At 42.2% G+C, this 11788-nt stretch overlaps 1 protein-coding gene across 4 annotated transcripts in view; it reads right to left on the bottom strand.

The window, feature by feature from the left end:
* Window positions 1-11788, bottom strand: part of chsy1 (chondroitin sulfate synthase 1) — a 64773-nt gene extending 52985 nt beyond the window's left edge. For all 4 annotated transcript variants that reach the window (XM_083559128.1, XM_083559129.1, XM_083559127.1 and 1 more), the window contains exons 1-2: window positions 10981-11788; window positions 8096-8591 (exon numbers count right to left, since the gene is read on the bottom strand). In XM_083559128.1, coding sequence (XP_083415254.1) covers window positions 8096-8591; window positions 10981-11297 — 813 coding nt within the window. In that variant the 5' untranslated portion in view covers window positions 11298-11788. The remainder of the gene's footprint in view (window positions 1-8095; window positions 8592-10980) is intronic.

Raw genomic sequence — 11788 nt, 5'->3', positions numbered from 1 at the left:
CACACACACACACATTATACACACACACACACATTATACACACACACACACATTATACACACACACACACATTATACACACACACACACATTATACACACACACACACATTATACACACACACACACATTATACACACACACACACATTATACACACACACACACATTATACACACACACACACATTATACACACACACACACATTATACACACACACACACATTATATATACACACACATTATATACACACACATTATATACACACACATTATATACACACACATTATATACACACACACACACTTTTTTTGATTGCTAAACATCCCACAACCCACACAGAGGGAGCGTTTCAAGCCTCGTTCTGGTGCTCTTTGCGTACACTGAGCTTTTTAACCTCGGTTCCTGTATATTTTTAAATAAAACTAGTAAACATTCATTTGCTAGTTGTGGCCCTAATTTTAGCCTCCTGCCCGGGAGCAACAAAATAACATGTACATCAGCAGAGTGGCCACAGGATGGCTGAAAATACACCCGGTTTGCCACATGCACGACTGCGAGAGAGGGCAGTCAGGGCAGGGTGACGACGCAGACATCTCATTCGAAATGCAAGACAAGGTATATCTCTTTTCCATGGACATTCTGTCTGTGAAGCTACAAAAGTCCTGGACAGGCTTCAGAAATAGGTGCAGCCGAGATCGGATGAAACCTTATTTATTTATTTTAAAAAAGGCAATTATAGAGAGTGCAGAAGCAGAGATTGACAGATCCCCAACACAGGCACCTGGAACAAGGAGATTTTTTGTCCTTTGTTTATTTATAGTTGCCTGGTGAACAAGTGGATTCGAAAAAAAACAGAATGAAACTCCATTGACTATGAATAAAATAAATAAATAAATAAATAAATAAATAGCAACACCATAAGTGATCATGAAACAAATACAACAGGCAGACCTCTCCGCTTGAACCAGAGTTACAGAAAAAGATGCTCTCAGACAAGTAACATCTTTCCCCCTTGATGCAAAGACAGACGTGTTTATAATTCTAACATTCTGTTAAGCTGCTTTGAGACAAAGTACCTTGTAAAAAATGAACTTGAATTGAATAGTGCTCATAGCCGAATCTCTTGCCAGAGAAAGAAAGAAAAAAAAGAACATGCCGGAAGCATTTCAACAGACACCATTCAAACAGGATAATGGTATTGATAACAAATGTCCTCTCTATGGATACTCGTGAAACACAGCCAAAACAGCACACTTTAAGACTACCGTCTCAGCAGACTAGCTAATCAATTTATTTATTACTATTTATCATCCACCCCCAACACCTTGAGGCTTAATGTTCTAAAATTCATTAGCAAAACTAATGATGATATATATTATTGTAAAATAAAGCTCCGGTATGAACAGGAGTCTAGTTGTGAACAGGCAATACTGTACGTTTAACAAGCTCAGCAGGACAAATCTAATTAGGCCCCCTAACCATGAATCAGTCGTAAAATAAGTAAAGGGGAAGAAAGTTATGACGGTGATTTCTGGAACAGCCTACGTCCAGAAAGCCTAAACAAAGCCTTGTAAAATATGCCGAGCAATGCCGTGGAAAACAAAATGTCACCGGGTCAGCATGAGGAATCCTTCAGATACTTGTTTAAAAGCAGAATCTGGACATTCTTCAAAAAGACTAAGACAGGGGTTCCTGTTTTTTGTGTATTTTGGCATGACGTCTGTTCAGGACAGACGTCATGCCAAAATACACAATCTGGACAAAGTTAATATACACCGGACATTCGTCTGTTCTTTTTGATATCCCATTAGCCCCATTTGCAATTATAACAACCTCCATTCTTCTGGGAAAACTAGATTTGAAAGCGTCATTGTGGAGATTTGTGCTCATTTAACCACAATCTTGTAAGTAAAGTCAGATCCTGATGCAAAGTGAGGAGGCCTGAGGTGCTTCAAAGGGTTGCAACCAAATGACATCCTATAGAATTGTGCGCCTCCAAGTTTGTGGTAACAGTTTTGAAAATGAACGTGCACGGCTTGAAAAACCGGGTGTCCCAATACTACTGGCCACAGTGCACATTTTTAGAGAACAGTGTTTTAATTCTTAAATTTGCTGAGAAGCATGAAACATTTCTATAAACGTGGTGTAGAATGCAGAAGGGAGGATCGCTTTCTGTATATGAATACATTTGCGAATGAAAAAAAAAAAAAAAACAATGCAATTCATCTGCACATCTTCGTGAAGGACGCGAAAGGACAGCAGTGCTACTGCTGACGGGACGAGCACGCGAGTGTGGGCACAAGAAATCCTTTGTGGTTTCACTTCTGCTGCATCAGCATGTGGCTGAAATTCGACAATTTCCGCAACAGGGTGTTTATTCAAGACCTGTGCGATCTTAATGCTGGAACAATGCCTTTGCATTTCTTGGAAATTACAGGATTATCAACAAAGGGTTTTGTTATTCTTGACAATAAGATGTGAAAAAAACTGAAAAGTATGATCCGCACTCTGCGAAAATGCACGAGCCCAGATATGACGATGGCTTTGATTTAGAATAAACTTTATACACGATAGGGACAAAAGTATTGGGATGCCTGACTTTTCCAGGTATACGTGGTTCTTCTCCAAACTGTTACACACAAAAATGCACAGAGAGTACCTGGCTGTGAAAGAGCTACCGTATCACAGCTATGTTCTGGGGAAAAGCCTATACATATAAATCAATTAATCAAATTATCCATCCATGGATCTATGGACAGCGAAAAAGCAAACTGTTCCTACATTAACATTTCTTTACATGAGTGAATAACACTGATCATCTCTACATCATGGCATCTGTTAGTGGGTGGAATATATTAGGCAGCAAGTAAAAATTTTGTCCTCAAAGTTGACGTGTTAAAAGCAGGAAAAAATCGGCAAGCGTTAGGATGGGGAGTCTGGCCAGTGTGGTCTGATCCATCAAACAAGCTACTGAAGCTCCAATTGCTGAAGAAGTTAATTCTGTTGATGCTGACGGGTCAGGAGTGTTTTGGTAGCAAAAGGGCAGGCACAGTAGGAGGCAGGTGATCATAATGTCTAATCGGTGTATATTATACATCTTGTGGCTGCCAGACCGTCTACAGTAATGTTTTCAAAACCAAATTGGTCTGTGAAAAGTTTGGCCTAGACTATGTGAACAAAACAAAACAAAAAACCTTATCTATGTGGCCATTCCACAATGCTGACTAAAATGAGAAACCAAGCAGTCGCCTCTAACAGCTCAGGAAAAGCCAAAAATCACACGCAGGACACTCAAGGATACAAAAAAGTCCCAAATGCTTTCTACAATAAATAAGTCGAGACAAAACAAGACACAGGTGAGAAAATAACGAGCTTGGCGGCAGAACCCGGGCTGCTTTACGGGTTTTTTTGCACTTTAGTGAGCTTTGAAATCGTTTAGTGGAAGTGTTTATGTCGGGGGAACAGCGGCTATGAGATGAATAATGATGAATTGCAGGCCTTCGACAAAATAAATAAATAAAAAAAACTCCCTCAGCCGGCGTGAATAAGCTCAGAGAAATCATACACCAGGTGCCATGACAACGAAGCCCAGCAAGCGAGGTGCAAAATGAGGAAGTTACAGGGGTTTTGAAACTGGCTTCACACTTTCATCACCACAATACAGCTTAACAGTCACACTCCTGCATCCACAAGCATTTTCTTCTTTCTTTCTACACCAGAGCTTCAAAATGCTCAGACACGAACGTTACGAAACGATTCTGTCGAATTTTCTAAAATCTTTTTCATGTTGTTTGGGGGATTAATTTTAATGGGAAACCGAGATATTGTAGATACAAACATGTACTGAATGAAACAAGAGATTATGCTGACTTTGCAGTGCAGTACCTTCCTACACTGCCCTTATACCTACATTACGTGCCCTTTTATCTATTCTCGCCTCCAAAGTGGTCGTTTAGTCGACAAATTCATGTGCAAGCTCTGTAGAGATTTATATTGTGTTAAAAAAATAATAATAATAATCACGGCAGAATTAAATTGTGATAATAGAAAAAGATAACGATGGCGTAGCCTCTGTTGTACGACTAAACTGGATCTAGACTAGGGACGGACACTGATAACATAAAAAAATATGTCCATCAACAGAGGATATTATTTCATACAAATGCCTACATATTACAAAATAACACAGGTACAGAATTTTTTTTTTACACAATCTTTCCCGAAGAACATTTTGCTTGAGGCACGAAATGCAATATTAACAAGATAACTGAATTTGTTTGTTTATTAAAAAAAAAAAAAAAAAAAAAAAAAGAATAACAGAAAGAGTAAGTCAAAATATAATCTTCAAGAAACAGAGCAGACATGTAATTCATTTGTTTTATTATAACTGATTATTTAAACCAGGATTTTTCCCCAACAAAACTTCTTATAAAAGCCCACGTAATCTACTTCGACATCACTACATCTCCTTTTACAGTGAATAATGCAGATATGCATGAAAAGCTACACGCAGGTCAGACTATAGCCTGGAGATAGATGACTGCGGACAGAAGTCAGGGAAAAACAGACTGAAGAGGTCCACAGCATCGTGGGAGGATTCTGAACTAGTGGGTTTAACACATGGCCGGGTGATGAGAGGTTAGTTCACACTGGTAGGGGGCGACTACACTGGCCAAGGCCGACGTCTCTACCAATGTGCTTTGTGCATAACCTCGCGGTACTGCTCTGGAGAAATGTGTCCCGTTTTAGACCTGATCACAGAAAGCACTGAGTTTGCATCTCAGCCTGAAATTAAGTTTAGGAAGCCTTTAGGTGGCAAGACGCAGCATCCTATACACCTAGTCAAAGCAGCTGCTACAAAAAGCTCGCTCATTACCCGCTTTTTAGAGGAAAGCGTTTTTGACTTAAGAGTCACAAGCCACCGCTTTTTTGGAACGGCAAACGCCTTGATCTTTGAGGTCACTTTACAACGCGCCGTCTCTCTCAGGACTTGTTGAAACTCGCGATGCAGTAGGTCTTGGCCGTGTCTATAAAGGACTGAAGGCAAAATGCTCTGACGTTAATAGCAGGTTGCCCAGCTGTGCCGTCTCTAACCAGACCTGCTCGACTGCAATTAAAGCACACATCAAATGCACATTAAAGCCCCCACTGGTCCCAGGCATGAGGGAAAGGCTTTTTAGAAACCGAGCCGCCTCTCCAGGCACGTTCCACCTGCCAAATGCTGCCTGTCATTTATTCAGAGGCTTCTCATATCCTTTCAACCCTAATTTCATTTTGCCCATTTAGGAGCGCCACAGTCGTATTTACAGTGAAAGAGCATGTACACGCCTCGTCAAGTCAGCCAGAATGGAAAAGAGGTAATTCTGCCTAGATGGATGGCTTTAGTAGACTCGGTGCTTCAGGAAGACTTAGTGGGGAATGGGATACGAAGCAAATATGCAATCGTGGCTGCTGGAGAACGGCAAAGTACAGATTCTTCTTATTCACACAGACCCAAATGTTTATCTGAAGGCAATGTGGAGAGGGGCGGAGAGCAGAGGCAGCCAAAACACTGAAAGCTCGACAGCATGCGAGTCGCATATCAATACACTTCAACAGCTTCCTCTCCGGGTCTTTACTGGTACGCACGAGCACAAGAGCCGTTCCATGAAGCAAGCTCTCAGCTATTCAACCCCATAGCAAAGTACTGTTAGGTCTGTTATACAGTACTGCTATACGGTCAGGGACCACAAACGGCAGAATAAGTAAGTAAGGACCAGACGCTAGTCGCAGGGCAAGAAATGTCAGAGATGGAAGACTTTTACATGTTGATCTTCACAAAATTTCTGGTTGAAGAATTGACAATGAACAGGGTTTCTGCAGGTTTCACAAAGTAAAATCGATGAATGAATGAAAGTAGAATAAAATTTAAGATCACGCATCGAAAACTGAAATGCAACACAACAAATCTAAAATGCTGCAATAGCATTTCAATAAGCATTAGAGGCTACATCGGAAATCTTACGGGAAAAAATGAAAAACAGAATATTTAAAGATTAACTGTGCTTTTTATGCCTAGCCAAATGCATAACCATGGTGTCTGCTGTTCAGAGTTCATGACACTGGAAATCAGTAATGTGATAAGTGCGAGTACAAAAGCCAATCATTAACAGTTAACAATTAAAATTTAACAGCTTTCATTACTCAGTCATGTTCATTTATTTTTTCATCCAGAATTGAATATGACTGGCCTTTATGTTGGTTGAGCAAAAATAAAAATTTGAAAAAAATAACCTTCAATAAGTCACTGTTTTATATGTATTCCTTTGAATGGTCCTTGCTACTAGTGTAATAAGCCCCATACATAAGTCACTTTAACCATCACCCTTGAGCACTTATCTGCTGGAAAGTGAGGAGTCCATGCTGCCAATCAACATCAGCCTCGAGCAGCCTGAGCCGGCTCTACACACCCAACATCTATCTGCATGCTGGTTAGAACAATGTCATGGCTTAAACTGTCAGTCACTTCATTCTCCCTACATCATCCAGTTTTTGGGGACTAAGCATATATTATTAGAAAAGGAAAGTGAGAGCACTATGTGAAAATTAGCAGTCCTTCAAGCTCAGTGGACCACAGGCCATACCCTTTGTTTCTATTCCCCTACTCCATTGAGCTTTATAAACTCACTGGGTTAAAGATCACCTTGACAAAACGACCCACAGGAAGTAATTTCTTATTCACAATTCCGCTTTCGCAAATTTGCTCTCTCACGTCCTTGAGCGTATTCATACTTGGCCTGACCGTCTATCGACTGTCAGAAACGTTGCCAATGGGAAATGGGATGTATTTATAGTGGTATTCCTTTTTTTTTTTTCTTTCCCCAAAGAAATAAACCGTTCTGAATCAGCAGTCCCCTGCAGCTGTGAATGAACCAGTTGACGAACAAAGCTGTTGTTGTTAAGCGCACTATTCTCATTCGGAGAGAAGAAAGCAAGCAGATCATTTAAACACAAACGTAAAGATATAAAGCAGTGGCTGATAAAGGAGCTGCGCTGGTTAATGGCTTCCAGGGAGTTTGCATGGAGGGGCGGGGGGGTGTTTTTTTTTTTTTTGCCGAAGCTGCAACCTATAATTTTCAATCACCCAAACAGCAGTTCTGAGAGGTTGTAAAAAAAAGAGCTGATTTTAGAACAATGTGTACTACAGTCGGATTTCACATGGCAGCGACGCTTCCCTTATTCGATATTTGCGAGTTGACCTTTAGTTTCCTGAATTTATCTGCATATTATACAAAGGGCTGATTCTTGAAATTGGCATGGGGAAAAAAAAAATTGCAGCCTGCTGAACAGACAGCGATTAACATGCATCGAGAACATCTATGGCCTTTTGCATTAGCAGGATATTCATTGTCCTTGTCTGGAGGAAGCAAAGCGACTTTGCCTTGGTGTGCAAATTGGATCAAGTCAACCCTTATTTATAGAGCGCATTTTACACTGCAGAATTGCTTTGCATCAAGACTTATCGTAATTGTAGAACACAAAATTAAAACTGTACATTACATGTAACCCAGCTTTAAAAACACTCAGTGTGGGAGAGACCATCATGTTAAAAGGTAGACTGCTCCAGGGAGGAGAAGCAGCTTAACAAAAAACACGCAATCACCTTCAGATTTACAGCGTGAACATATGGCTGAAAAGCCGCCTTAGTTCTTGCACTCGGCTTTGTTCTACCTAAAGATACTTGGTAGGTGGTCTCGCCTGGAGCCACTATCTGTATCCTTATCTGCTTAATGCTCCAATCAGTCTCATCTGAAACTGGATCCAATTACTAATCCAAATATTAGGGCATAGCATTAATGGAAGTGTGGAATTTTAGAGTAAAATGGCTTTGAGGAGATTTTTTTGTTTGTTTACTCTTGGTAAACACTGGTTTAAAAAAAAAAACTTAGTGGGAAGGAATGATAGGAAGTTTGCATAGTGGATATTTATTGATTAATTGATTGATTTATTGAATGATTGACAGACATAATTCTTACACTATACTGAATAAGAAGTCTAAACATTGTTGTTAGGGATGTAAGCCAATGCAATCACCTCCCGTCCCCTCAGCTCACCTCATAAGACCAGACGCATTGCACCCCGGCGAATCGGCGCACGCATCGTCCCACCTCCACATCCTCATGTGTGGTGTACATCTCCTGCAGGCACTGGCGGATGTGAGGCACCATCCTGCGCAGCACCTCGCGGCTCATGATGACACCCGGACCTCCCATGCAGAAGTTCTCGCCGGGCTCCAGCGCCAGCTTTCCCAGCTCATCACGAGCGCCCATCCCCGTCTGGCCCAGGAAAATGGCCTCGCTGCTGTTCAGGCTCCTCAGGAAGCTCTCGAGGCGTTCGCTCTTGATGTAGACGTCGTCGTCGGCGCGCATGAACCACTCGAACCGGTCCAGGTAGTGGTCGTGCATGTACTTGAGCATCATGAAGGACTTCTTCTGTGGAGGGTACGAGTCGTCCACGTTCTTCAGGGCAACGATCGGGATGGGGATGGACGTGTCCGAACCCTCGCTAGAGAAGAACTCCACTTTGCCTGGAATGCTCTGAGCCCAGGTCCTGCACAATACATCAAGATGACAAGATAAAATCATAACATGTTCCAAGATCGAATCCTACAAATGTTACAAATAATCAGTAGTCATCATGTTCGCTGCAGTAGTGTGGATGTGACGAAGGAAAACGTGTAAAAGAAATGCAACTGAAGCCAATTAAAATAAAGTAGTTCTGCCTATTGCCGCGTTGTTTTGTGTTTGTGACAGCAGCCGTCACATAGAATCAAAGTGAAAACGATCCACGGGCGGCAGCAGATGCAGTAGAGCACTGAATTGCTCAGAGGGGAGTCCGGATGGACAGGATTGCGAAATCCAACCAACATTTGTCGGGCGTCACAGCTGGACAAAAAAGTAATACGAACCACTGGAGTGTGGAACAGAACGTAATCAGAAAGAAATAAAACTAATGTATTTTAATCGCGTTACAAAACAGTCAGTGCCATCTGATCGCTCGCCATGACAACCACAGAACTGAGTGCTCTAGTACAACACTGAAAACTTAAACTGACTGAGGTCAAGTCAATCGTTAGTGATTTAACTCAATAAATCAAAAAAAGAGTCACAAAAATCTTGCTCTGAGCTCTGGAGCAGTTTCAGACTGTGAACTCCGACTTCTGGTCACTAGAGCAGAAACTGGACCTAATATTTCCAAAAGTCGCAGCAAAATTCTGCAAAAATTCAAAATTAGACGAGAAAATTACTTGAACCAGAGATGTAAAGCTTTGTTCCTGTGATACACGGCCCAATTTGCTGAAGGCACAGTTGAATTTTTCTCTGGTGTGGTCAACTTTCCCATGAGGAACACAGATTGTGCTGCTTTTCCCACATAAAACCTGGGCATGTCTCAAACACAGATTACATAAATAGTGTTTGATGTGGATTAGGTTCCTCATAAAACTAGCTTTTTTTTTTTTTTTTTTTTACATATTCTTGACAGAAAAGCAAACAAAGCCAATTGTACACAACAGTGCTCATGTATAATTGTTTCCCTGGGCGTTTTCTTAGCTCCAACAACGTTTTGGGCCTCGTGGAGACCTCGTAAAGGAGGTAAAGAGTTTCCAGCTTAAACAGTAGGAGCTCAACACTGGGAGACTGCACTATAAAAAAATATATAAATAAAAAATAAAATAAAATAAAAAGGTGGTCTACATTTTTAAGGCCACCTTTCAGTCAGTCTTTTTGCACTAGTTTAGGATCCAAGATTTGAGACTTGTGAGTCTGATTTCAGGCCTGAAGACTTCCTTGTGACAGCAAGTGAGCATAATTATCATTTCAAAAACATGTTTTCTTTACTCAAGTTTTATTCTTAGAAAAAAATGTAATAAAAAACACGTGTGCTTAAACTAATGATCTTATGCATTGACTAGTAGGGATCGTTTCATTTTAAAAATTATATAAAAATTTTTTTTAACTGTCTAGTTTTAGGATGGGTTTTTTTTGTTTCTATTTTACCCAGCTGGGGTTGAATTTTCCTTTTGGACCTCTCCGTGACATTATTACTCAGTACCACTTGTGATTTGGTCGGTCTGCTGAATTCCTGCGTTAGTGGATGCATGTAGACTACACAATGGTGGAGTGAAAGTGGAAAGACGCTGCACAGAACGCAGGATTAAAACTGCTTTGCTTGCACTTTTCATAAATAAATGAACTTCGAGTTACAAGGTGGCTGTGATCACAGTTGTGTAAAAAAATGTTTTCTACACCGACTTGTATACACTATTAGACCTCATTAACCGGTCATAATACTACTTATACCAGGTGTGTTGATCTCTGATCCTGTACATTTATAGCCACTACGCATTGAAGCCTGTAGTGTAGCCGCCTTGCATATCTATGGGAAGGCTAAGGGGAATTTCAGTTCATGTACAGGGTTCCTCCAGGTCCCCCGGTTTCCTCCCACCTCACTGAAGGTGAAATTGCAAGTCTAAATGAGATGTGAGTGTGTGTGTGGGGTGCCTCCATGCAGTGTGTTCTGTATTCCCATCTCACTCCCTGATATCCTGGGAGCGGCTCTGTAACCAGGATTCAGGAGGTTACTCAGGATGAATGAATAAAAGAATGACTCAAACTAGACACAGTCCAGATCACGTGCTGATCCATTTCTACAAGAAGGTCCACAAATCTCAAGTTCTTGAAGGCATAATCATAGGCACACATTTTAATATAACAAGAACTGAAATTTCTTTCCCTCTGTTTTCCTTTTTGTGGAGAATCAAACAGCATGCAATTTCCCGGTGTGTGTGTGTGTGTGTGTGTGTGTGTGTGTGTGTGTGTGTGTGTGTGTGTGTGTGTGTGTGTGTGTGTGTGTGTTTCCCCCCCACCCCGGTTCGGACTGATGGCAGTGTCTGGCACGGCGTTGTTCCCAGCGCGCTCGCTCTCATTCTTTCACTCACCTATACGCCGCCACGGCGCGGTTGTTCAGGTATTTCTGCGCGGTCATGACGCCCACGAAGAGGAAATTATGGCTACTCTGGACGGCTTTCTCGGTGGGCAGCATGCCGCTCCCCTGCGCCGGCCACCTCATCCCGCCGCCGCGCTCTCCCCTCAGCGGGCCGCCGATGCCGCAGCCTCCCCCGGCGCTCGCACTGCGCCTCTGCCCGGCTTTCTTCAGCTCCGTGGCGCGGGGTAAGATCAACCTGGAAGCCAGAGTAAAGCCCACTACCAAACCCAAAAGCACACTAAACCATGCTCTTCGACTTCGGGCTGCCATTCCACCCCCCAAAAATATATAAATATATATCTATAAATATAAAAAAATATCTATAGGGAGGGAGAGAGAGAGCGAGCGAGTCTGTCGGTTGTGTGTGTAAGTAAACGTGTCTCTAGGCCGGTGTGAAAGTGCAGCCCCCGCTGGAACCCCGGCTCGCACTCACACTCTCTCTCTCATGGTAGCAAACGCGTCTACTGCCACTGAAGCCGTGGCTTCTCGCCACATACCCGCTCTGAACTACGTCCTCCTCCGCTTACCCATCTAACCTTTAACGCATTCCTCGGTTGTGCGAAAACAAATTACAGCCCTCGGGGCATAAAAGATTTACGGCGTCCACGCAGCGAGCAGCATCCCCATTCTTCCTGCCTTAGCGGGCCATTGTGAGGAGCGACTGAGGTGCTGAGCGCTTCGCAGCGACGCGGCTGCTTCTTCTTCTTCTTCTTCTTCGGCGTCTTCAGCTTTTTCCTCCCCCCACTTTTTTTTCTCTCTCT

This window comes from Silurus aristotelis (genome assembly GCF_946808225.1).
Source record: "Silurus aristotelis genome assembly, chromosome: 13".
Classification (NCBI taxonomy): domain Eukaryota; kingdom Metazoa; phylum Chordata; class Actinopteri; order Siluriformes; family Siluridae; genus Silurus; species Silurus aristotelis.
This window is presented reverse-complemented; position numbering and strand designations above follow the sequence as displayed.